This window comes from Carcharodon carcharias, chromosome 3 (assembly GCF_017639515.1).
Source record: "Carcharodon carcharias isolate sCarCar2 chromosome 3, sCarCar2.pri, whole genome shotgun sequence".
NCBI lineage: Eukaryota > Metazoa > Chordata > Chondrichthyes > Lamniformes > Lamnidae > Carcharodon > Carcharodon carcharias.
Genome location: NC_054469.1, coordinates 20,453,277 through 20,480,035, shown reverse-complemented (window position 1 = coordinate 20,480,035; position 26,759 = coordinate 20,453,277). Strand labels below are relative to the sequence as shown.

The window sequence follows — 26,759 nt, the reverse complement described above, 5'->3', positions numbered from 1 at the left end:
TCGATTTCAATCAACGACAAAAACTTGCATTTCTATAGCACCTTCAATGTAATAAAACATTCCAAGGCACTTCACAGGGTGTTATGAAGCAAACTTTGACACCAAGCTAGGTAAGGACATATCAGGACAAAAGCTTGGTCAAAGAGGTAGGCTTTAAGAAGCATCTGAACTGAGGAGATGGGCAATTTTAGGGAGGGAATTGCAGAGATTAGGGCCCAGGCAGATGAAGGTATGGCCGTCAAAGGTGGAGTGATTAAAATCGGGGCTGGACAAGAAGCTAGAATTGGAAGAGTGCAGATATGACGGAAGGCTGTGGGTCAGGAGGAGCTCTATTTTAATTCATTCATGGGATGGGGGCATCGCTGGCTGGGACATCATTTATTGCCGATTCCTAATTGCCCCTGAGAACTAAATGGTTTGCTAGGCCATTTCGGAGGGCATTTAAGAGTCAACCGCACTGCTGTGGTGTCTGGAGTCACATGTAGGCCAGACCAGCTAAGTACGGCAAATTTCCTTCCCTAAAGGGGGCATTAGTGAACCAGGTGGGTTTTTACATCAATCGACAAGGGTTTCATGGTCATCATTAGTCTTTTAATTCCAGATCTGCCATGGTGGGAGACAGAGATAGGGAGGGGTGAGGCTGTGGAGGGAATTGAAAATAAGAATATGAATTTTAAAATCAAAGCATTTCTGGGAGGGAGGTTGCGGGGACCAATGTATGTTAGTGGGCACAAGAGGTGATGGGCGAACTGGACTTGGCTCAAATTAGGATTGAGGCAACATAGTGTTGGATGAGCTTATGAGTTTACGGAGGTTGCAAAATGGGAGGCAGTCCGGGAGAATGTTGGAATAGCCAAGCCTAGAGATAGCAAACACATGCACCATGAACTAATTTAAGGTAGTTGCTTAAACATCTGTGTATCTGGGGTTGTAGTGGTGGGTGCAGATAAGAATGTGCAGAGACATGAATTCTTTTTTACACAGTGAGGAGTTATGTTCTGGAATGCAGTGCCTGAAATAGTGGCGGAAGAATACTCAATAGTAACTTTCAAAAGGGAATTGGATAAATACTTGCAAAGGAAATTTTTGCAGGGAAAGAGCAGGATTAATTGAAACGCTCCTTCAGAAAGCTGGAAGTGACATAATGGATAGATCGGCCTGGTTTTGTGCTAGATGATTCTCTGATTCTATATCCTAGGATTATCATGGATCAGAAATGTTCAAGTCTTTGGAGTTCTAATCCTAATGAATTCCTTATTGAAATACCCCGTCTGCCTGTGATGGATAGACATTCTCCCCAAGAAGCAAATCACCTCATGAACTGGATTCACCCCATCCAGTGACCCCTCTGCCGTATTCCTCTACATTGGATGGGATTGGCAACTTGCCACCTGGGGATTAGGGCTGCAAAAAACTGCATCGTATCCCTCCGGTGTCTCTGTGTCAAGGGATTGCAGCAACAATAGATAAACAAATTAAGCTGCATGACCGTTGGAAACATTCCGTATTCTCTGTAGGGCCTGTGGTAATGAGGGAATCCAACCTATAATCGGTCTTATTTAGAATGTGGAAAACCCCAGAATAAGGAAGGGAAACAATCGCTTGGCCAAAACGCAGACCCTGTACAGCCTCAGCCGCTCCGCGGCTAATGGAACATTCTGATGGAGCGTTTGGTGCAAGAACTCCACGAAACCCAAAAGTAATCAAGCAGAAAACCCTCCAAAATATTTATCGCTTCTCATATCTTCACCATTCAGACATTTCAGCTCCTGCTGTAGCGGCGTTGGGACTGGTGTAGCCGATGGACCATTTGACCATCCCTGACTATACTTACCTCTTTAATCAGAATCAAAAATGACCAACTCCTTTTCAAGGGATAATTCATTTCATGTCGCGACAGACTTCAATCAAGTGGCACAAATCAGGATTTCGGAGGGCGAGATGAAGATAGCAAATAAGACACAATAACGTGCGATTACTTAAAAACATATTCTTAACTCAAAAATGCCTCCCATCATCTTCAGGGGGCCCTTGATGAAAATGGTATTTAAAAGGAGAGAGTTTTACTTTTGGGTTGGGGGAATAGCTCAAGTTAAGATGAAACCCGTCTTGTGTTGCATGTTACAACTCAGGAGGTCATTGAATGAAACAGAGCAGAAGGAGGCCATTCAGCCCACTGTACCTGTGCTGTGCCTATTGTTGCCACCGATGTCTATTTGGCTCTGACTAATTCTATTCCCTCAGTTGTCAGTTGGTTTATAGAGGACGTGTTACCGAGCACTGGCCTATTTTTTTTCTGGAACTATCCATACAAACAAGCCCAGCCACCGATGGGATTACTCGCTCTCTGGCTCCAGGCTGTGAAAAGGGATATTGATTCATTGCTTAAATAGCTCATTAAGAATGTCTGTGATACCAGATACAAGTACCATTTCATCCCCGTGGGACTGACCAGTTAGACAGCACGTACATGAATTCTTTTCAGCTCGGTGCGCTTAATGGAGCAAGAGGAGATTTAGACATGGTTCTGATCTGGTGCCCTGCCGGATGAATTTGGGCAGCATTTCACTGAGTTTGACCTGATTTGCTGCTTCACGGGAGGGGGATGTTGCAGCGCTATGCGGTGATGTATTTCAGCAGGAGAAATGCTGCTGGAGCTCGCTGGGGCCTAGCGGATAAGTGTATTTCCTGGAGTGACGCACAGTAACAAGAAGACTCCATGAGCCACAGTCCCCACTGAGCCAGCTAACCTGATGGGTGGTTGGTGTACTGCCGAGCATGAGCTACAACTGCACTACCAAGAGGGGAGGGTTGAGCTCCTCAGCCCAACCGTCTTCAGCTGCTTCATCAGTGGACTTTCCTCCATCATAAGGTCAAAAGTGAAGATATTCACTGATGATTGCACAATGTTCAACACCATTCGTGACTTCTCAGATAATGAAGCAGTCCATGTCTAAATGCGGCAAGACCTGGACAATATCCAGGCTTGGGCTGACAAGTGACAAGTAACATTCACGCCACACAAAGTGTCAGGCAATGACCAACTCCAACAAGAGAGAATCCAACCATCACCCCTTGATGTTCAATGGCGTTACCATCACTGAATCCCCCCACTATCAACATCCTTGATCAGAAACTGAACTGGATTAGCCATATAAATACTGTGGCTACAAGAGCAGGTTAGAGGCTGGGAATCCTACAGTGAGTAACTCACCTCCTGACTCCCCAAAGCCTGTCCACCATCTACCAGGCACAAATCAGGAGTGTGATGGAATACTGCCCACTTGCCTGGATGAGTGCAACTCCCACAACACTCAAGAAGCTTGACACCATCCAGGACAAAACAGCCCTCTTGATTGAAACCACATCCACAAACATTCACTCCCTCCACCACCGACACACAGTAGCAGCAGTGTGTACCAGCTACAAGACGCACTGCAGGAACTCACCAAGGCTCCTTAGACAGCGCCTTCCAAACCCATGACCACTACCATCTAGAAGGACAAGGACAAGAACCTGCAAGTTCCCCGCCGAGCCACCCACCATCCTCACTTGGAAATATATTGCTGTTCCTTCACTGTCGCTGGGTCAATATCCTGGAACTCCCTCCCTAACAGCACTGTGAGTGTACCTACAGCACATGGACTGCAGCAGTTCAAGAAGGCAGCTTACCACCACCTTCTCAAGGGCAATTAGGGATGGACAATAAATGCCAGCGATGCCCACATCCCTTGAATGAATAATATTTTAAAAATCGCTCTAGTAAGTTGTAATTGAATTTGCTCTCTGCACCTTTACGGGCAGTGCATTCCAATATGCTGCAGAAAAGAATTCCTCCTTATATCTATTGGTTTTGCCAATTGCCTTACAGCTCTGCCCTCTGGTTATCAACCCTTGATTGGTTTCCCTCTGCCACTGGAGAGTTTATCCCCATTTACTTCATCACCACTTCATGATTTTGAGCATCTCTATTAAACCACTGTTCCAAAGAGAATAACTCCAGCTTCTTTAATATCACCACGTAACTGAGTAATTTAGTCTCTGGTACCATTCTAATGGATCTCCTCTGCCCTTCTTTTTTTTTATATTCATTCATGGGACGTGGCTAGACCAGCATTCATTGCCCATCTCTAATTGCCTTCGTTCAGTGACCATTTAAGAGTCAACCACATTGCTGTGGATCTCAAGTCACATGTAGGCCAGACCAGATAAGGGGGGCAGATTTCCTTCTCTAAAGGAACCAGATGGGTTTTTACTACAATCGGCAATGGCATCATGGTTGTCACCATCATACTTTTAATTCTAGATTTTTATTGAATTCAAATTTCATCATCTGCAGTAGCAGGATTCGAGCATTACCTTGGGTCTCTGGAATACTAGTCCAGTGACAATACCACTATGCCACCACCTCCTCAATAGGCCTTGTCTAAGGCTTGTCATCTTTCTTAAAATGTGCTGCCAGGAACTGTACACGATACTCCAGCTTGGACCTAACCAGTATTTTTATAACCGTTTAGCAGAAATGTATAGCTTTTGTACTCTATGCCTTTGTGTGCAAAGCCAAAGATAAAATATTGAAGCAAAATACTGTAGATGCTGTAAATCTGAAATAAAACCGGAAAATGCTCAACAGGTCAGGAGAGAAAAACAGGATTGAGGTTTCAAGTCTATGACTTTTCATTAGCACTGGGAAATTTTAGAACCGTAATAGGTTTTGAGTAAGTGAAAGGTGGGAGGCATACAAAAGAGAAGGCCTGTGGTTGGGCGGAGGGCAGGAGAGGTTAAATGATTAAAGAGTTGGTGGTGCAAAGAGAGAGGTAATGGGACAAGTGAAGGGACAAAAGGTGTGTCTAGAGGTGGTGTAAATGGCTGGATAGCGACTGTCCAAATGCAAAATGGAGGAAACAAGACAGAAATGAGAGAAAGACCAAACCAGCAGAGAAATACGAACCAAAATGGGAAACCAAAACTTTTGAGCCCAAGAAGGCTGCAAAGTGCCCAGTTGAGAGATGGGGTTGCGTTCAGCTTCATTGGAACACTGCAGCAGGCCAAGGACGGAAAGGTCAGAGTGGGAGCACGACAGAGAATTAAAATGACAGGCGATTGGAAGCTTGGGGACTGAACGGAGGTGCATGGCAAAGCGGTCACCCAGTCTGTGTTTGGTCTCCGTAACTTAAAGGAGCAACAAATACAATAGGCTAAATTGAAAGAAATACACGTAAATTCCTGCTTCACCAGGAAGGAATGTCTAGGGCCTTCAGGCATGTAAAAGGGCAGGCGTTACATATTCTGCACTTGCATGGAGAGCTGCCATGGGAAGGAGAAGGGGTGATGGGGGTGATTGAGGAGTGGATCAGGATGTCACGAAGGAAACATTCCCATTGGAATGCTGAGAGTCATTGCCACATTCTTAAACCACCCAAACATTAAAAAGCCGCCATGTTGTTGAAAATGAGTGATCGATGTAGGCAATCGCTCTTCCCAATCGATGACTGAGCGAAAGGTAAATGGAATCAATGATGGAGAAGTTATACCAGGAAGTCAGTTGTGTAGAATCCTTCTCCTAATGGCTTAAGCAGGGAATTTTATGTGTGGTACTGTACTCCAAGCTTGATACTGTTCTTTCTTTCTCCTGAGCAGTCATCCACGTCGGAGAACGAACTGAGTAAGAAACACTTGCTGACAGATCATCGTGCCTCCGTGGGTTACCTGGAAGAGACGCATCAAAGGGAGAGGGCAGTCAGTGCAGCCAGTGTCCTTACCAACACCATGGAAGGTAAGACTCACAGTGGGGGTTAGAATCAGATCCAAAGGCATTGGTTGAGGTACAGGAGGAAATAGAAGGTTGCTTTGCAAAGCGCTTTATACTTAAGTCCCCTTTCCTTATACTACATTTCCCACTGCAGAAGGAATTCGATCCCAAATTGTTTTAATAGCATTCATTCTGCGGTGTGCTTGCATTGTACTTTGTACAACATGGCCAAGCTGGTTACACCCTGTGCACCTCCTCCTACCCACCCCCACCCTGGAGGTCTGTGCTATTTATGGAGAAGGACTCAATCTGTTTCTTTATTTGTTGGTAATTACAAAAGCATCATCACAAAAATACAGCTCCATCTGTCTCTTACACAACTCAGACTGGGAGGAAGCGGCTGATGGGAGGCTCAAATATTTGGTTCAGTATGGAAATCCTTCAAACACTATCTTAGCTCAGAAACATGCACTCAGATTGACTCAATTCAGATTGACTTAGATCAGATTGACTCAATTCAGATTGACTTAGATCAGATTGACTCAATTCAGATTGACTCAGATCAGATTGACTCAGATCAGATTGACTCAATTCAGATTGACTCAGATCACATTGACTCAGTTCAGATTGACTCAGATCAGATTGACTCAATTCAGATTGACTCAATTCAGAATGACTCATTTCAGATTGACTCAGATCAGATTGATTCAATGCAGATTGACTCAATTCAGATTGACTCAATTCAGATTGACTCAATTCAGATTGACTCAGATCAGATTGACTCAATTCATATTGACTCAGATCAGATTGACTCAATTCAGGTTGACTCAATTCGGTTTGACTCAATTCAGATTGACTCAGATCAGATTGACTCAGTTCAAATTGACATCGTTCAGATTGACTAAATTCAGATTGACTCAGATCAGATTGACTCAATTCAGATTGACTCAAATCAGATTGACTCAGTTCAAATTGACTCCATTCAGTTTGACTAAATTCAGATTGACTAAATTCAGATTGACTCAGATCAGATTGACTCAGATCAGACTTACTCTGTTCCGATTGACTCAGTTCATATTGACTAAATTCAGATTGACTCAGTTCAAATTGACTCAGTTCAGACTGACTGTTCAGACTGACTCTGTTCAGATTGACTCAGTTCAGATTGATTCAGATCAGATTGCATCAGTTCAGATTGGATCAGTTCAAATTGACTCAGTTCAGATTGACTCAGTTCAGATTGACTCAGATCCGATCGACTCAGATCCGATTGACTCAGATCAGACTGACTCAATTCAGATTGACTAAATCCAGATTGACTCAGTTCAGATTGACTCAATTCAGATTGACTCAATTCAGATTGACTCAGTTCAGATTGGTAACAGCGCAGATTAACTCAGTACAACTTGCCTGAATGCAGGTTAGCATGGCTCTTCATATGAGTTATAAGTTAACCTTATTGAAGATGTCATGTTCCCACTGGTTACAGGGCAGGTAAAGCTGAATCAGATTTACTTGTGCTCCAGTCGGAGTGCTTCATTTCCAGCTGAAGTCTGTCCGTGCAGACTTGATGGGCCTCTTCTGCACTGCGTGATTCTGTGAAATGACCTAGGCCCTGAGTTAATCCTCATCTGTAGCTGAAAGATACCTGTTTGGTGAGGGCACAATTAGACTTGACTATAATGAACCCCTCTACATGCTCAGATTGCCTTACTGGAGAATGACTGGGTATCAGGGCATGTATGTCACCTTTCAAACTGCACCCAGAATGAGTCACTAATATAACGTGAAAACCAGGAGTAGAAGGCAGAGAAGTATGATCGTGGACATAAATGGTCAAAAATGAATGATCGACAATAAACAGAAATACATTAGATCGGTGCCTAACTTCACCCGAATTATATGCAATTGTTTTTTTATATTAAAAAAAAAGTGTTGGTGGAATTCTCTCTTTGAACTCTGCAGCCATCTAGCTACAGCTCTGCGCTGATGCAGACCTGATTGAAGAGAAGCTGGGTGTCTTACGTGTTCTTGAATGGTGTGGGAAGAGGACGAGAGCTCAGGGTGTTGTAGCCTAACACACTTCAGATGATAAGTCAGTGAGGAGCAGGAATCAGCGAAGCAAACAGCTGGACTATGTTGTCACGTCAATAGAGTATAGAGTAGATTTGCTCGGGTGGGATTGATTGGAGATGTGCTGATCTCATAATGCTGATGCATGACGGCATTTATAAAATTGGCAGAGCCTTGCACGCAAAAGCAGCACACAACATTGCTGCTGCTCCGATAGATTTGGTTAATTTTTAGGTCAATAGAGTTAATGGCCTGAAAGTATTTGCCCAGCCTTTAAAGATACGGTGAGCAGCCACTTACGCTAACTCAGACTTATCCTGGCCTCTGTATCATTCCTGAATGGTTCAACCGTCACTTTGGGGCCTGGGTGTCACACCAACACCTCCAGGAGTTAGCAGCTCCTAAAGGATTTGCACGAAGGTTGGGAGATAACCGAGTGCAGCTATATTGGGAGCTACTGACAGAGCCTGCTCCATATGCCTCAAGTGTGGCCATAGAATAAAAGATAGGTGACTTTCAAAGAGTGTGTGCGTGGTGCAGTAACACTGAAAGGTGCGATCGGAAGAGATGTCAGGATATCATTACTTGACACTTCATATATCAAAAGGCAATCATGGGGCTAACGGAATGTTGGTCTTTATCTCCTATCCTGGCCTTTTTCTATCCTGAAAAATTCAATCTGGATCGCCAGATCCAGAAAGCAAAAATGCAAACTGGTGAACGGGAAAATTAAGATTGTTGCCAGGGAGCCCTTCATACAAAAGGGCTGGAATTAACTTCTAACCCACCGGGAGAAGCAGTAAAAACTGTAAAGACTGGGGACTGAGAGTACTGGTCCGAACTGGTCTTGTGTTCCATTTTTAGGGTCACAAGACCAGTTCGGACCAGCGCTCTTACGTCCCAGTTTTTACCGGGTTTTTTTTTCCCATTGGGAAGCGGTGGAAAGGGGGCCCGGTGCCGGAAAATTCCTCAGGGCTCCCCGGCTTTATGACAGAGCTCCAGCAGAAATTCCGAGGGAGGTTCACCACCTTGGGGTCACGTGGGAGTCATTCGGCCGCTGTGAGTGTAGCTTTTCTCTCTCTTAGCCGAGGCGGACCAAGTGCCCTTATCCTCAGTTTATGAACGCCGGGTGGGCCCAAGGCTCATAGCCCAAGCCATCACCCATATTGAAAAGGGTCGGAAAGAACATGACTCCTTTGCTCTTTTAAAAAATCTCTAGACTGCAAGAACTGGAGAGCCAAGGGGGTGAGGGTGGGGAGTAGTAGCACTGAAAGGAAGAATTGAGGAGTGGGCCTTTTAACCCCTCGGGCCTGGTCCATTGCCATTCGGTGAGACCTTGGCTGATCTGCAGGCTAACTCCAACCTAACCTGCCTTTGCACTATAACCCTTAACACTTGGATAACAAGCAGCCATCAACCTCAGCTTCAAACTTTACATTTGATCCAGCACCAATTACCCTTTGCAGAAGAGAGTTCCAAACTTCACCCGTCCTCTGAAAGTAGGGCATTCCACAGTTTAGCTTTCCAACGAGAGAATGAATTAAGGGTAAGAGATGATGTTATACCAACGCAGTGATGCAAGGAGGAGGAAGAATGTGAGGGAGAGATTACACAGCTTACGGTGAACAAGAGAGAGGCAATGCACAAGGGAGCAAATCTTAATTAAATCATGAGACAGGAGAGGCAGTAACAGAGAAAGAAATTCAAATATCATCAAGCTTTGTTTGAAGATGAAGATTTGAATACCACCTTTGACCTGTATTTTACTGCTAATGGGAGTGCTCTATCCATAATAAGACCATAAGACATAGGAGCAGAAATTAGGCCATTTGGCCCATCAGGTCTGCTCCGCCATTCAATCATGGCTGATAAGTTTCTCAACCCCATTCTCCCGCCTTCTCCCCGTAACCTTTGATCCCCTTACCAATCAAGAACCTATCTATCTCGGTCTTAAATACACTCAATGACCTGGCCTCCACAGCCTTCTGTGGCAATGAATTCCATAGATTCACCACTCTCTGGCTAAAGAAGTTTCTCCTCATCTCTGTTCTAAAAGGTCTTCCCTTTACTCTGAGGCTGTGCCCTCGGGTCCTAGTCTCTCCTGCTAATGTTGATGTAGGTGTTGGAAAGTGCTACATGTTCGGGAAATAATCTCCAAGTGGGAGAAGTGACCCAGGGGTCAGCGCTGGGAACCTTGTCACTGCAATTTCAAAGCTCAGGAGCACACCCCAAACCTGCAGGGGAACATTTTCACATGGGCTTCAGGCTCCCAACCTGTGACTAAATGGGGGTCCTGAGTCCTGAGTCCCCACTTGCCAGCACAGAGATATTCCCGGAGCCAGTATCCTAACTGACCACTCCCAAACTCGCTGCCCATTTAAGGATCAGGTTCCACAGACCGAATGGGCTACTCCTGTTCCAATCTCTCGTGACCTCCCGTGGATGGCAGGTGGGCGGGCTTCCGATGCTGCCAGCCCAATCAGATGGCTAGCAGCTCAACCAGAGGCTTCGGCAATCTCAGCCGGAAAGGTTGGTGCTGCAGAGGCAGGTTGGCGAGCGAGGGGGTGCCTGAGAGGTAGGTTTCAAACAAAGGCTCAGAGGGATCAAGCAGGCAGGCCCCACCGGTGAGAAGGGAAACCCCTCCAGGTGCCTTGTTGGGGCCCCGGGGGCTGCCATCCCTGCCCCCTGGACCCATCTTTCGGGATCGGGGCCTCCGACTCTGATGATACCCCAGTCTGATACAGTGAGGCCACCTGCACGGCATTAGTGGCCTCCACATGCCACATGGGGCCACTGCATCACAGGAACAACAATAACGGGCCATCTAGATCGCCCAGAGCAGTGACCTTAAATATGGCACTTAGCTATCACTCTGCTTCAGCGAGCCGCAGGGTCTGTATTCCCTGCTCACCGCTGGGAAACCTCCCCGGCAGTGGGATTGCGTAGGGAAGCTATCCGGATGCAACTCCCCACTATTTTCCTGCTACACTCTGCGCTCCACACCCCCTGCCCCTCCCGGACACCCCACCTCCGAGTCCACCGCCCCGGGACTGGGAATATTGTGCAAATAGAGTGACAAACCAGCTACCGCACAGAAATGCCGGGTTAGGGAGAACCACGTACCATTATTTTATCATATTTTGGACCCAGAGGGTTTAAGGATGGAGCAGAATTTTTGGCTTAAGCGGAAATTATTCTAAGTGCAAGAAGTGTCGGCTGTAGCTTCACTGGGAGCATGCTGGCCACTGCCTAAGGAGTTCCAGGTTAAAGGCCCAGTCTAGTGCTTGAGCACATACATCAAACCTACACCCTGATGTAGTACTGAGGGAGTGCAGCATTATCAGAGGTGCTGTATTACTGAGGGAGTGCAGCACTATCAGAGGTGCTGTATTACTGAGGGAGTGCAGCACTATCAGAGGTGCTGTATTACTGAGGGAGTGCAGCACTATCAGAGGTGCTGTATTACTGAGGGAGTGCAGCACTATCAGAGGTGATGTATTAATGAGGGAGTACAGCACTATCAGAGGTGATGTATTACTGAGGGAGTACAGCACTATCAGAGGTGCTGTATTACTGAGGGAGTACAGTACTATCAGAGGTGCTGTATTACTGAGGGAGTGAAGCATTATCAGAGGTACTGTATTACTGAGGGAGTGCAGCACTATCAGAGGTACTGTAGTACTGAGGGAGTGCAGCATTATCAGAGGTACTGTAGTACTGGGGGAGTGCAGCACTATCAGAGGTGCTGTATTACTGAGGGTGAAGCACTATTGGAGGTGCTGTAGTACTGGGGGAATGCAGCACTATCAGAGGTACTGAAGTACTGAGGGAGTGCAGCACTATTGGAGGTGCTGCCTTTTGTATGAGATGTTAAACTGAGGGTCGCATCTTTTGTCCCTTTGTCTCCCTCCATCTCAAAATTCTCCCTTTCTCTCTCTCTCCCTTTCTCCCCCCCTCTCTTTCACTCCCTCTCTCCTTTTCTCTCTTTCTCTCTCTCCCTCTGTCTCCCTCCATCTCTCTCTCTCTCTCTGCCTCTCTCTATCTCTATACCTCTCTCTATCTCTCCCGGGATTACAGCTGTGTTTTCAGGAAAAGGAACAATGATTTTCTTCACAATCGAGGAGTAGGATGACATGCTAGTGGCCTAAGGAAAAAATAGTGCTGACTAAGTATAAATCAGCTCGTAGAAAATTTCCCAGATGAATTGCACTATGAAAATAGGAAAGTAGAGCCAATGTTGGCGTTCCCAATACTTGTTGGTAAGGGTATTCACTGCCTGTTGTGAAACTGTGCCAGGGAAAGCAGGGAGGCCTCAGTTGTTGTAATGTAGGGAAACATAGAATCCTGGAAGGTACCGCACAGAGGAGAACATAGAGCCTGCGCTGGCTCCTTTGTAACACAGTCCAATTAGCCCCACTTCCCTGCTCTTTCTCCATACCCCTGCAATTTTCTGCCTCTTCAAGTGTTTATCCAGTTATCTTTTTGAAGGCTGCGATTGAATCCGTTTGTGCAACAGATGAAGTAAGTGACAGCTAGTCTGGTTCACCGGCCTGAACTTCAGGGCGGGGTTCAAGACCTTTATAGAGGGTGAAAAGTACCATCATTTGCTGGCAGTGGAACCGCCTTGGCAATTTTGCCACAAACAGCTTCCTAACTGGTGTGTGGGTGTGTCCCACTCCAGGGCTTGGGCACAAAAAAATCGAGGCCGACACTGCAGTGCAGTACGGAGGGAGTGCTGCACTGTTGGAGGTGCCGTCTTTTAGACGAAATGTTAAACAGAGGCTGCATTGCCTGCTCAGGTGGACGTAAAAGATCTTATGCCACTATTTCAAAGAGGAGGGGAGTTACCCCCAGTGTCCTGGCCGGTATTTATCACTCAGCCAACATCACAAAAAAAAACCAGATTGTCTGGCCATTGTCACATTGCTGTGATTGGGAGCGTGCTATATGCAAATTAGCTGCTGCGTTCCCGACATTATAACCGTGGCTACAATTCAAAAGTATTTCTTTAGCTAGAAAGCGCTTTGAGACTCCCAGTGGTTGTGAAAAGCGCGATATAAATGCAAATCTTTCTTTTAGCTGAGGAAATAGTTGCCATTTTGGGTTCAGGTAGAGTCATGACATTTGACATTCCATGGAATGGAGATCGGTGAGCATTGACTCTAACGGCATACAGAATATCACAGAGATAAAAACAAAAAAACTGCAGATGCTGGAAATCCAAAACAAAAACAGAATTACCTGGAAAAACTCAGCAGGTCTGGCAGCATCGGCGGAGAAGAAAAGAGTTGACGTTTCGAGGACTCGAAACTTCAACTCTTTTCTTCTCCGCCGATGCTGCCAGACCTGCTGAGTTTTTCCAGGTAATTCTGTTTTTGTACAAAATATCACAGTTTGAGCTACAAGCCCCGAAGACAAGAATTTGCATTTCTGTAGTGCCTTTCACAGCCTCAGGACATCACTTACCCCTTTTAGCTACAGTAGCCATAGTGAGAGTTCAACAATTACGCTTTCATTTAACTGTATAACACCAACCCTCCTGTCTGGTCTCACTCCTAGAATTTGAAGAATCTCACTTGAAATATCCCCGCTGCTGGTACTACTTTTCCCAAACGTTTCTTATCTGGACCTGCTGCCCATTGTGGATAAGAATGAAGAAAATATTGAACTATATTGTGATGGATCCCTTCCTGGACCTAGCAATCACCATCTGTATCATACTGAACACCCTCTTCATGGCACTGGAGCACCGGCCAATGTCCAAGGAATTTGATAATATGCTCTATGTGGGGAACCTGGTAGGGAGAAGATCATGTTTTACATTAAGTTGAACCCTAAAGGAATTTCCAGAATGTAAATTCTGTGATTCTGTGTGTACATTGTGTGATGCATTTTATCTGTGTGTGTGTGTGTGCATGTGTGTGTGTGTGTGTGTGTGCGAGTGCATTACATCTATATGCATTTCTATGCCTGTACGTGTCTGTGTCTCTGTGTGTGAATATCTGTTTGTGCATGTGTCTGTGTGTACGTGTTTGTGTGTGTTATCTGTGTATGCATATGTTTGTGTGCTTGTGTTTGAGCTTGTCTGTTTGCTTGTGCGTGTGTCTGTGTGAGCGTGTTCCTGTGTGCATGAGTGTTCATGTGTCTTTGTGTGCATGTGGAGGGGTGCATTTTGTACGTGTGGGTACAAGTGGTGTACATATCTGTATGTGGGGTTGCATTTATGTTTATCAATGCATCAGTATTTGTGTGGGTACTTATTTGTGTGTTAATGTGTGGTTTTATTGATATGCGCATACACCTGGGTATGTGGATTTGTACATTGGTATGTATGTGTGTCGAGGTGTATCTCTCTAAATGTATTGGCGATTGGTGGGTGTTTGGGTCACTGTGTACATTTATATGTGATGTTGAGATTCATAATAGTAATAATATCCAAGAGCTAGCTCATGAGTTGGAATGACCATCTACCCTGAGCAGCTGCTGGGTACTCTTGAGATTTGAAGCATTTAAACCCTTTGAACTGAAGAGATTGTGCGTCTGAGAGTTTCATATTCGGCATGAATGAATCTCGTACACATTCAACTCATTCAACTGTTGGCAACTTTTCCATTTAGCATCTTCCTTGCTCTCGGAGAATAGGGAAGCAAGAACTTTAGCAACAAGCAATGGAAAGTTGTGCTCTTTCCACAAACCCCCACACCCAACCCCCACCCCCCAACCCCCCCGCCCCCCCCACCACCACCCCACCCCATTTCAAATTAGCACCTTCAGACAGGAGAGAAGACAGTTGCTTACATAGCATTGCATAGTATTTCCACCACAGAAACAGATCCTTCAGCACAACAGGTCTATGCCAATGTTTACCCTGCACGTGAACCAACTCCTACCCTTACTTCATCTGACTTTTTTTGTTCATTCATGGGATGGAAGCGCCATTGGCAAGGCCAGCATTTGTTGCCCATCCCCATTTGCCCTTGAGAAGGTGGTGGTGAGCTGCCTTCTTGAACCGCTGCAGTCCATGTGGTGTAGGTACACCCACAGCGCTGTTAGGGAGGGAGTTCCAGGATTTTGACCCAGCGACAGTGAAGGAACGGCGATATATTTCCAAGTCAGGGTGGTGAGTGGCTCGGAGGGGAACTTCCAGGTGGTGGTGTTCCCATCTTTCTGCTGCCCTTCTCCTTCTAGATGGCAATGGTTGTGGGTTTGGAAGGTGCTGCCTGAGGAGCCTTGGTGAATTCCTGCAGTGCATCTTGTAGGTGGTACACACGCTGCCACTGTGCGACGGCGGTGGAGGGAGTTAATGTTAAAACTAGTGGATGGGGTGCAGTTCAAGTGGCATGCTTTGTCCTGGATGGTGTCAAGTCTCATGAATATTGTTGGAGCTGCACTCATCCAGGCAAGTGGAAAATATTCCATCCATAACTTAGATGGTGGGCAGGGTTTGGGCAATCAAGTGGTGAGTTCCATTACTACAGAATTCCCAACCCTTAGCTTGTTCTTGTAGTCAGAGCATTTATATATGTTTATCTAGCTTCCCCTTAAATGTATGTATGCTACTCACCTCAACCACTCCTCGTGGCCAATTCCATAGTCTAACACTATTCAGGAGCAATATCGAATCGTAGAATTTAGGAGCAGGAATAGGCTATTCAGCCCTTCGAGCTTGCTCCACCATTCGATAAGATCATAGCTGATCTGATTGTGGTTTCAGCTCCACCTTCCTGTCTGGCCACATAGCTCTTGGCTCCCTTGTCCATCCAAAACCTGTCTAACTCAGCCTTAAAGGTACTCAATGGGCCAGCCCCCACTGCTCTCTGGGATGAGAATTCCACAGATTAATGACCCTCTTGAGAGAAACAAGAATTCCTGAAAAGACAGTGAAGTGTGTGACTTTACCTCACTGAGTTCACTGCTGCTGCAATAACAATAATAATGACCCTGCTCTTCCCAGCCTAGTCTGCCTGAGCTCACATGTAGTTAAATATCAGTCTCCTTAAAGCAGCTGCCAGGAGTGGGACACAGACACTCAGCTGCTTCAGTGTGAAATGAGTGGTCTTAGCCACTAAGCTATTGAAGCAATCTAATCTCAAGTCCTAAAATGTGTAGCATTCTGAGATAAGAGTGGCAAGTTGCACCGCGTGTGATTTGACAGCGCTGTACAGGCTGTGCCTTGCCCCTTTGCTCAGTTCAGTTGCATGGTAAGCGCACATGCAGCAAACCTTCAGCTTTTCCATTCAGTCTGCTTTGAAATTTCCAATTCTCGTCTCTTGTGCATCCCTCCCCCCATCACCACTAAACCCCCCCCCCCCCCACCCCCACCACAACCATTTTTCCTTTGCTCCACCATTAGTGGCCATGCCTTTAGCTGCCTGGGTCCGAGGCTCTGGAATACTCTCCCTATACCTCAGGACTCCCCCCATACTGCACTAAGAGCCTCATTGCTATAGATTGGGGCTTGAAACCTCAACTTGCTTTCTTGTGTGAATCCACGTGTACATGTGTTTGTGTGAGTCTGTGTCTGTGGGTCTGCGTATGTGGTTGTGTGTGTCTGCGTATGGGCACGTGTGTATGTGATTGTGTGTACACATGTGATTGTGTATAGGTCTGTGTCTGTGGGTCTGTGTGTGTGTTTGTGTGACTGTGATTATGTGAATGTATGTGATTGTGTGTGGGTCAGTTCCTGTGAGTATGTGTGTGTGACTACATATATGATTGTGTGTTGTGTGTGATTGAGTGTAGGCATGTGACTGTGTGTGTGTGTGTGTGTGTGTGTTTGTGTGTATGTGTGTGAAGGTGTGTATGTGTGTGATTGTCTGTGGGCCTGTGTGTGTGAAGGTGTGTGTGTGTGATTGTGGGCCTGTGTGTGTGTGATCGGGTGTATGCGTGTGATTGTGTGTATGTGTGTGATTGTGTGTATGTGTGTGATTGTCTGTGGGCCTGTGTGTGTGTGATCAGGTGTATGTGTGTGATTGTGTGTATGTGTGTGATTGTGTGTATGTGTGTGATTGTCTGTGGGCCTGTGTGTGTGTGATTGTGTGTATGTGTGTGATTGTGTGTATGTGTGTGATTGTCTGTGGGCCTGTGTGTGTGATCGGGTGTATGTGTGTGATCGGGTATATGTGTGTGATTGTGTGTATGTGTGTGATCGGGTGTATGTGTGTGATTGTGTGTATGTGTGTGATTGTGTGTATGTGTGTGATCGGGTGTATGTGTGTGATTGTGTGTATGTGTGTGATCGGGTGTATGTGTGTGATTGTGTGCGGAATCTTCTCTTGCTGGCAGGGAGTTTGGAGGTGGGTAAGGCATGTAATTAGGCAAGGTCATGGCGTCCCTGAACTAGCTGCCTTTCCACCTCCACCAGAGCTAGGTTCTGGGCTGGAAGGCCAATTTTCGAATGTCCCACCCCACCAACAATTGAGGACCTTAAGTGGCTTATTAATGACCATTGAAGCACCTCACCCTGCCGCCGCTGAGATTCACCCAGCTGCAGGTGGGCCTGTTGCCATGCTGAATGCATCACAGGTGAAATCTGTGCACCGCTTGTCACCTGGGACAGGGGAGGGAATGGATTCCCTCGTTCAAAGACACTCAGTGCCCGGTCAAGAGACTGAACATCGGGAGGGGGTGGGTGGGGACGCTGAGACCCATCCCCAGCCCTTGCTGACCTCCCTACACCTCTCCCTGCAACCCCACCCAATGAAACCACCCCTCCCTCCCATGACCACCCACATTATTACCTACCTGTAGCCTGGGTCCTCTGCGATCCTGGGACTCCAGGGATGTCCTTCCACAGCAGCCACAACCTCCTCAGAGGTACTGCTCAGTGCAGGTTGGCTGGTAGCTCTTGCTACCCGGGTCTTTCACCCCCAGGGTCTTTATTCCAGGTGGAGATCCTGGCAGTGGCCTCACCACGGCCTGATTGGCTTGTGGTTCTTGATTGGTAAGTGGATCAAAGGTTACGGGGAGAAGGCGGGAGAATGGGGTTGAGAAACTTATCAGCCATGATTGAATGGCGGAGCAGACTTGATGGGCAGAATGGCCTAATTTCTGCTCCGATGTCTTATAGTCTTATGGTTCAGAAGCTTTCCTGAAAAGAGGTAATGTGGGTCTCTTGCCAGCTCTCCCGACGCCTCAAAAAAAATTCCACCATGTGTGTGTGTGTGTCTGAGTGTGTCTGTGTGTGTGCTTCTGTGTGTGTCTTCATGTGTGTGTGTGCGAGTGTGTGTGTCTGTGTGTGTGTGTCTGTGAGTTTGTCTGTGTGTGTGTCTGTATGTGTGAGTGCGTCTGTGTGTGTGCTTCTGTGTGTGTCTTCATGTGTGTTTGAGTGTTTCTGTCTGTGTTTGTGCATGTGTGTGACCATAAGAAGTAGGAGCAGAAGTAGACCATTTGACCCATTGAGCCTGCTCTGCTATTCAGTGAGATCATGGCTGACCTGATAATCCTCAACTCCACTTTCCTGCCTTTTCCCCATAACCCTTGATCCCCTTACTAATTAAAAACCTGCCTATCTCAGCCTTGAATATACTTAACAACCCAGCCTCTACAGCCCTCTGCAGTAAAGAATTCCACAGATTGACTACCCTCTGAGAAGAAATTCCTCCTCATCTCTGTTTTAAATGGGTGACCCCTTACTCTGAGATTATGCCCTCTGGTCCTAGACTCTCCCACAAGGGGAAACAACCTCTCAACATCTACTCTGTCAAGACCCCTAAGAATCTTATATGTTTCAATAAGGTTGCCTCTCATTCTTCTAAACTCCAATGAGTACAGGCCCAACCTACTCACCCTCTCCTCATAAGAAAATCCCTCCATACCCGGGATCAACCTAATGAACCTTCTCTGGACTGCCTCCAATGCTAATATATCTTTCCTTAGATAAGGGGACCAAAACTGTTCACAGTATTCTAGGTGTGGTCAAACTAGTGCCTTGTATAGTTTTAGCAAGACTTCCCTATTTTTATACTCCATTCCCTTTGAAAAAAACATTCAACATTCCATTTTCCTTCCCTTTTACCTGTTGAACTTGTATGTTAGCTATTTGTGATTCATGCACAAGGACCCCCAAATCCCTCTGTGCTGCAGCTTTCTGCAGTCTTTCCCTATTTAAATAATATTCAGCTCCTCTATTCTTCCTGCCAAAGTGCATAACCTCACACTTTCCCACATTATATTCCATCTGCCAAGTTTTTGCCTACTCACTTAACCTGTCTATATCCCTCTGTAGACTCTGTGTCATCCTCAACACTTGCCTTCCCACCTATTTTTGTGTCAACTGCAAAGTTGGCAATAGTAAATTCACTTCCCTCATCCAAGTCATTAATATATATTGTAAATAATTGTGGCCCCAGCACTGATCCCTGTGGCACTCCACTAGTTACAGATTGCCATCCTGAAAATGGCCCCCTTATCCCAACTCTCTATCTTCTGTTAGTTAGCCAATCCTCTATCCATGCTAATATACAACCCTAACACCATGGGCTCTTATCTTAATAAGTAGCCTTATGTGCGGTACCTTATCGGACCTTTTGTTACCTCCTCAAAGCTATCTAATAAATTTGCTAAGCATCATTCCCCCTTCATTAAGCCATGCTGACTCTGCTTGATTAGATTATACATTTCTAAATGTTCTGCTATTACATCCCTTATAAGAGACTCTAACATTTTCCCAATTACAGATGTTAAGCTAACTGGCCTATAGTTACCTGTTTTTTGTCTGCCTCCCTTTCTGTATAAGTGTGTTACATTGGCCATTCTCCAATCCTCTGGGACTTTTCCACAATCTTGGAAGATTACTGCCAGTGCATCCACTATCTCTCTGAGGCTACTTCCTTTAATATCTTAGGATGCAACCCATCAGGTCCAGGGGACTTATCTGTCTTTAGCCCCATTAGATTCCCTAGTACTTTTTCCTCTAGTGACAGTTGTTGTATTTATGTCCCCCCACCACCCCAGTGTGTGTGTGAGAGATGGTCTGTGAGATTGCGTGTGAGTGTGTGTATGTGTGCATGTGTGTGTGTGTGTGTGTGTGTGAGTGTGTGTGTGTGAGAGATTGTGTGTGTGTATCTGTGAGTGTGTGTGTGTGTGTGAGTGTGTGTGAGTGTGTGTGTGTGTGAGAGATTGTGTGTGTGTGTGTGGTGATGAAAGGTAAGCCCCCTTACCTATTCACTTCAGTATACTCAGCGTAATAGCAGGCAGGATCTGACATGGTAAAGGAATCAATTCTTCTTGTGTTGTAAAACTGTTGATTGGCAGGGGGAATCACAGCTTGAGTAGTAAATATTTAGTCTCACTGCTCTGCTTTGATTTTTTTTTGTGCTCCATAATTGTTGTCAATAGAAATGAGACTGCGTGAGGCTCCTTGAACTCGAGAAACAAACAGCAGGGAAATTTCTCGAGCTGTGAACACCCAGAAGCAGACAGTGGCCTGCACGTTGTGCGTGGAGGATGCCTACTGCCCCTTGCACCTAAGAATAGTGTTAAGTCAGGCTGGGAATTGTCCCCAGGAGGGCAGGCGAGTGGGCGTGTTGGGTGTGCCAGGTTGGGGGGGGGAGGGGTGCGATGGAAGGTGGGGATTAGGGGAGGGGTGGCAGGGTGCCTGTTGCTGCTCTGACACAATTTCCTGTTTCCTGCAGGTTTTCACTGCCATTTTCACAGCTGAGATGGTCTTAAAAATCATTGCCTTGGACCCGTACTACTACTTTCAGCAGGGCTGGAACATATTTGACAGCATCATCGTCTGCCTGAGCTTGATCGAGCTAGGCCTAGCCAGAGTGGATGGCCTGTCGGTGCTGCGCTCCTTCAGACTGGTAATGCCCTTTTCCTTTCTTTCAGTCATGTACCCGAGTGATGACATTGCTCCCAGCACACCACCCACCACTTACACCCAAAGTGGAGCACAGTCCGAGTCAGAAAAGCTTCTCCCTTGACGTATCTGCACTTGGCGTACGGTGAACAGCTCTTGCCTCCATAGGTTCAGCACAGAAAGGCTTGCAGAGTTGATGCGAGATCTAAGGAGTTATTCCTTTCACGACCGATTGAACAGGCTTCTCGCTAGAATAGAGAGAGAAGGCTGACAGAGGTTTTCAATATTATGGAAGGGTTTGATAGGGTGGACTTGGAGAAGATATTTCCACTTCCAGGCCAGATCAGAACTAGGGGCCATGGATATAAGAAAGTCATGAATAAATCCAACAGGGAATTCAGGAGAAATGTCTCCAGCCAGATGATGGTTCGTATGTGGAGCTCACTATGAGTCTATGAGTACCACAGGGAGTGGTGAGTTGCTTGTTGTACACTGCATCTGGTTTCCTGTGAGAGATTGTGGCTAGGAGGGTTTTGAATCTTTGGAATTCTCTTTCCCAGAGATTGATGGAGGCAGCATCAATGAGTATTTTTAAGGAAGCAATAGATAGAGATTTGACTAACAAGGGAGTCAAAGGTTATTGGGGGGTAGATGGAATGTGGAGTTGAAGCTACAGTCAGATTGGCCATGCTCTTATTGAATGAGAGAGCGGGCTCGAGGGGCTCAATGGCCTACTCTTGCCCCTAAATCGTACGTTCGCATGTTCAACAGGTTGCATGAACTTGGCTTGGTGTTCCCGTACGTGCAGGAGTTTGAGGGATGGCCTAATTCGGGTCTTCAAAACATTTAAAGGATTTTTTTCACGGGATGTGAGCTTTGCTGACTGGGCCAGCGTTTAGTGCCCATCCCTAATTGCCCTTGGGAAGGTGGTGGTGAGCTGCCTTCTTGAACCGCTGCAGTCCACGTGGTGTAGGTACACCCACAGTGCTGTTAGGGAGGGAGTTCCAGGATTTTGACCCAGCGACAGTGAAGGAACGGCCGATATATTTCCAAGTCAGGAAGGTGAGTAACTTGGAGGGGAACTTCTAGGTGGTGATGTTCCCATCTATCTAATCTATTCAATCCCCATTCGTGCTGCCAATTTGCAGGGTGCGGTGGAGATTGTGGGGTGAGGTGGATATGGGGTGGCCTGGGGGGTAGGTGGTGGTGGATATGGGGTGGGCTGGTGGGGGTGGATGGTGGTGGATAAGGGGTGGACTGGCAGGGTGGGTGGTGGTGGATATGGGGTGGGCTGGCAGGAGTGGATGGTGGTGGATATGGGGTGGGCTGGCGGGGGTGGATGGTGGAGGATATGGGTTGGGCTGGCGGGGGTGGGTGGTGGAGGATATGGGTTGGGCTGGCGGGGGTGGGTGGTGGTGGATATGGGATGGGCTAGCCGGGGTGGGAGATGGTGGATATGGGATGGGCTGGTAGGGGTGAGTGGTGGTGGATATGGGGTGGGCTGGTAGGGGTGAGTGGTGGTGGATATGGGGTGGGCTGGTATGGGTGAGTGGTGGTGGATATGGGGTGGGCTGGTAGGGGTGAGTGGTGGTGGATATGGGGTAGGCTGGTAGGGGTGAGTGGTGGTGGATATGGGTTGGGCTGGTATGGGTGAGTGGTGGTGGATATGGGGTGGGCTGGTAGGGGTGAGTGGTGGTGGATATGGGGTGGGCTAGCAGGGGTGGATGGTGGAGGATATGGGGTGGGCTGGTGGGGGATGGGTGGTGGTGGATTTGGGGTGGGCTGGCGGGGGTGGATGGTGGAGGATATGGGGTGGGCTGGTGGGGGGTGGGTGGTGGTGGATTTGGGGTGGGCTGATGGGGGTGGATGGTGGTGGATACGGGTGGGCTGGCCGGGGTGGGTGGTGGTGGATTTGGGGTGGGCTGGGGGGGTGGGTGGTGGAGGATATGGGGTGGACTGGTAGGGGATGAGTGGTGGTGGATATGGGTTGGGCTGGTGGGGGTGAGTGGTGGTGGATATGGGGTAGGCTGGCAGGGGTGGGTGGTGGTGGTGGATATGGGGTGGGCTAGCGGGGGTGGATGGTGGTGGATATGGGTTGGGCTGGCGGGGGTGGATGGTGGTGGATAAGGGGTGGGCTTGTGGGGTGGGTGGTGGCGGATATGGGTTGGGCTGGCGGGGGTGGATGGTGGTGGATATGGGGTGGGCTGGCGGGGGTGGATGGTGGTGGATATGGGGTAGGCTGGAGGGGGTGGATGGTGGTGGATATGGGGTAGGCTGGTGGGCTGGGTGGTGGTGGATATGGGGTGGGCTGGCGGGGGTGGATGGTGGTGGATATGGGGTAGGCTGGAGGGGGTGGATGGTGGTGGATATGGGGTAGGCTGGCGGGAGTGGATGGTGGTGGATATGGGGTGGGCTGGCGGGGGTGGGTGGTAGTGGATATGGGGTGGGCTGGTGGGGGTGGGTGGTGGTGGATATGGGGTGGGATGGGATCAGGAGCTGTAGTCTCTCCAACTATCTAACCCACCTTAAGACAAACATCTCCAACAGCTCAACCTTTCCCCAGTGTTTCGGGACCCATGCTAACCAGTGTTAGTTGATTTAATTCACAGCTGCAGTACACTTCAGAGGTCCGAAGGCACAGAGCCTAATGCATTTGTATAATATACGGATGTGTTTCCATCACCTTTTAACATTGTCTGTTATGTTTATGGAATACACCATTAAGCAGCTGTAAATAGTAACTAACATATCAATAGGTGGGTTCCCTTTGAACTTGCTCATGGCCATTGAGGCGGTCACAGCATTTTAATAGAGGCATAATTTTATTTTAAAAATCATCTGCACAACATCTCTTATAGCCTGGGCCGTGAAAATCCCAGCCTAGCTAATAATTAATATTAACCCATTGTCTTCCAACGCTTGAACCGTTTAAAAAATATGTATAACTTATTTTGGGGATGTGGGCATCGCTGGCTGGGCCGGCATTTATTGCCCATCCCTAATTGCCCTTGAGAAGGTGGTGGTGAGCTGCCTTCTTGAACCGCTGCAGTCCATGTGGTGTAGGTACACCCACAGTGCTGTTAGGGAGGGAGTTCCAGGACCCAATGAAAATGAAGGGCCGGTAATAAAAATGAAAGGAGAACTGAACAAGAGTGTAGGAGAGCCAAAGAGAGGGCATGAGGATTGGCTAGTGAGTAACACAGAAGGAAACTCAAAAGACTCGTTTAAGGGTATAAGTAGTGAAAAGGAAACTGAAGAAAGGGTAGGACAGATTGGGGATCAAAAAAGAGATCTTCTTATGGAGGCAAAGAGCCTGGTTAAGGTTGAGTTATAGAGTCGTCATGGCACAGATCCCCAAGCTAAGCTTGTAGCAAAATTCTCTCATCCCTCAAGCCATTCTGACTCACTCCGCCACATTCTCTCAAGGACCTCACATCCCAACTAGAGGGAAGACCAGAACTGGATGCAAAACTTTAGCTGGGGCCTATACAAGGTGTCAACCCAATTCCTTATATCAGTCTTCGCAAAGGAGGATGCTGCAAATACCTCAGAAAAGGAGGAGATAGCAGAGAAATTGTCACTCTTCTGAACACGGGCCAATGAAGGACGGCCAGCACAGGCTTGCTAAAGGCAATAAAAGCGGAAAATCCTGGAAATATGCAGCGGGTCTGGCAGCACCTGTGGAGAGAGAAACAAGAGTTAAGCAGGCTGGCTTTTCACTACTGAGGCTCAGGAAAGTCAGGAGGTTTCCCAACTTGGCAGACCGACCTCAGTTTAAAGGGCCCTGTCGCACCCAGTTTTTGCTCCGAGGAGGCGGGGATGGACAAGTCGGGTCCATCAACCCCAGAGAAAGGTTATAGGTGGCCATGGGGGTGGGTAATAACAATGATAACAATGGCAAGTGTTGAAATGCTGAGGAATGAAAACACCCATCCAGAAATCTGCTTTGGGAAAAAAAACCTGCTGTTCCTACGACCCTACAAAAGTGTCAAACTGATGGAGCCATAATTGTAATAATAGCTTTACTTACTTCACACCTTTTAACCTTGTTCAAATAAATATATAAACATTCAGAAAAGAGATAACATAAAGAATAATATAGCCTCATAAAGATGTCAATCTAGCAAAGTGAACACTCCACTTCAGTTTGGACCCCTGCTGAGCTAATGCATTTATGAGCCTTGTAGCTCAGCCAAGCATTCATAAAGGACCCAGGTGGAGAACCAGATGTCTGGCCATCTGCTTCTGCTAACACAGTTCCCAATGGGGTCCATTGCTATAACATGGCTCATTAGTTCTATACATAGTGCATAATTGGTAAATGGGCATGGAAGGGGCATGGAGGCCAGGGAGATGGCATGGAATGCATTGTGTGGCCAAGGGTAAAATGTTTTAAACACACACTTCAAGAAGTTCCTAAATCCAGACGGTGGTTCATGACTCCTCTGAGAGGTCGTGAAACACGAGTCATCCAGAAGCTGGCCCAACTTCATGAAAATTGTGGGGGGGCGAGGAGAGCAATGGAGCCAGTCAGGTCGAGAGTTGAAGGTGTGGGCCCACTACTCACACCATTATTCCCTGCCAACGCCAGGAATAGGTGCAGCAGTCCTGAAATCAGGCCTTGCCACCATTTTTAAATGGCTCTGGAGCTGGTCCAACTGAGTGAAAATTCAATTCAATTTCAGGTCTCTATTTATATGCCTAGAAAAGACTTTGGGATTTCCTTTTATACTGGCTGCCAGTCTCTTTTCATATTCCCTATTTGTTTCTTTTATTTGCTTTTGCACCTCCCCTTTGAACTTTCAATATTCAGCCTGGCTCTCAATTGTATTTTCAACCAGTCTGTCATAGGCATAATTTTTCACCATAGGATAGTGAGTGGCTTGGAGGGAGGCTTCCAGGTGGTGGTGTTTCCATGTACCTGCTGCCCTTGTCTTTCCAGATGGTAGTGGTTGTGTGATTGGAAGGTGCTGTCTGAGGTGGCTTGGTGGGTTCCTGCAGTGCATCTTGCAGATGGTACACACTGCTGCTGCTGTAGTGCATTGATGGTGGGGGGAGTGAATGTTTGTGGATGTGTTGCCAATCAAGTCACCCTCCAAGTCACTCACCATCCTGACTTGGAAATATATCGGCCGTTCCTTCACTGTCGCTGGGTCAAAATCCTGGAACTTGCTCCCTAACAGCGCTGTGGGTGTACCTGCATCACATTGACTGCGGCAGTTCAAGAAGGCAGCTCACCAACCACCTTCTCAAGGGCAATTTGGGATGGGTAATAAATGTTGGCCTAGCCAGCGATGCCTACATCCCTTGAACGAATTAAAAAGAAATCAAGCGGGCTGCTTTGTCCTGGATGGTGTCAAGCTTCTTGAGTGTTGTGGGAGCTGCACTCATCCAGGCAAGTGGGGAGTATTCCATCGTACTCCTGACTTGTGCCTTGGACAGGCTTTGGGGAGTCAGGAGGTGAGTTACTCACTGTTGCATGCAGGTCTGGTCGCCATTGTTATAAAAAGGATATCGAGGTACTGGAGAAGGTGAGGAGAAGGTTTATGAGGATGGTAGCTGAAATGTGTGGGCTTACGTATCAGGGAAAGATGGGTCTCTCTTGAAAAAAGAAGGCCGGGGGATGATGTAACAGAGACCTTTAAAATTCTGGAAAGTTTTGGTAGAGTGGATACAGAGAGGATGTTTCCCCTTGTGAGGAAGAGCATAACAAGAGGCCATCAATATGAGATAGTCACACAATAATCCAATAGGGAGTTCAGAAGAAACGTCTTCACCCAAAGAGTGATAAGAATGTGGAACTCACTACCACAGGGAGTGATTGAAGTGATTGGTATCGATGCATTTAAGGGGAAGCTAGATAAGCATATGAGGGAGAAGCGGGTAGAGGGTTACAATGGTAGATTTAAATGAGAAAAGATGGGAGGAGGCTCAAGTGGAGCATAAACACCGGCATATACTGGTTGGGCAGAAAGGCCTGTTTCTGTGCAGCTTATCCTATGTAACTCTATGTAACATGGCCCTTTGGGCTTGTTCTACTGTTTAAAAAGATAATGGCTAATCTTCAACCTCAGCTCTACTTCCCCGCTCAATCTCCATTAGATTCCCACAAGCAACAACAACCCTCCT

The 26,759-nt window shown here is 47.0% G+C and overlaps 1 protein-coding gene across 4 annotated transcripts in view; it reads left to right on the top strand.

The window, feature by feature from the left end:
* scn5lab (sodium channel, voltage gated, type V-like, alpha b) overlaps positions 1-26,759 on the top strand; it is a 273,446-nt gene that overhangs the window by 121,373 nt on the left and 125,314 nt on the right. For all 4 annotated transcript variants that reach the window (XM_041183161.1, XM_041183162.1, XM_041183164.1 and 1 more), the window contains 3 exons: positions 5,641-5,776; positions 13,385-13,623; positions 20,461-20,634. In XM_041183161.1, the coding sequence (XP_041039095.1) occupies positions 5,641-5,776; positions 13,385-13,623; positions 20,461-20,634 (549 nt within the window). The remainder of the gene's footprint in view (positions 1-5,640; positions 5,777-13,384; positions 13,624-20,460; positions 20,635-26,759) is intronic.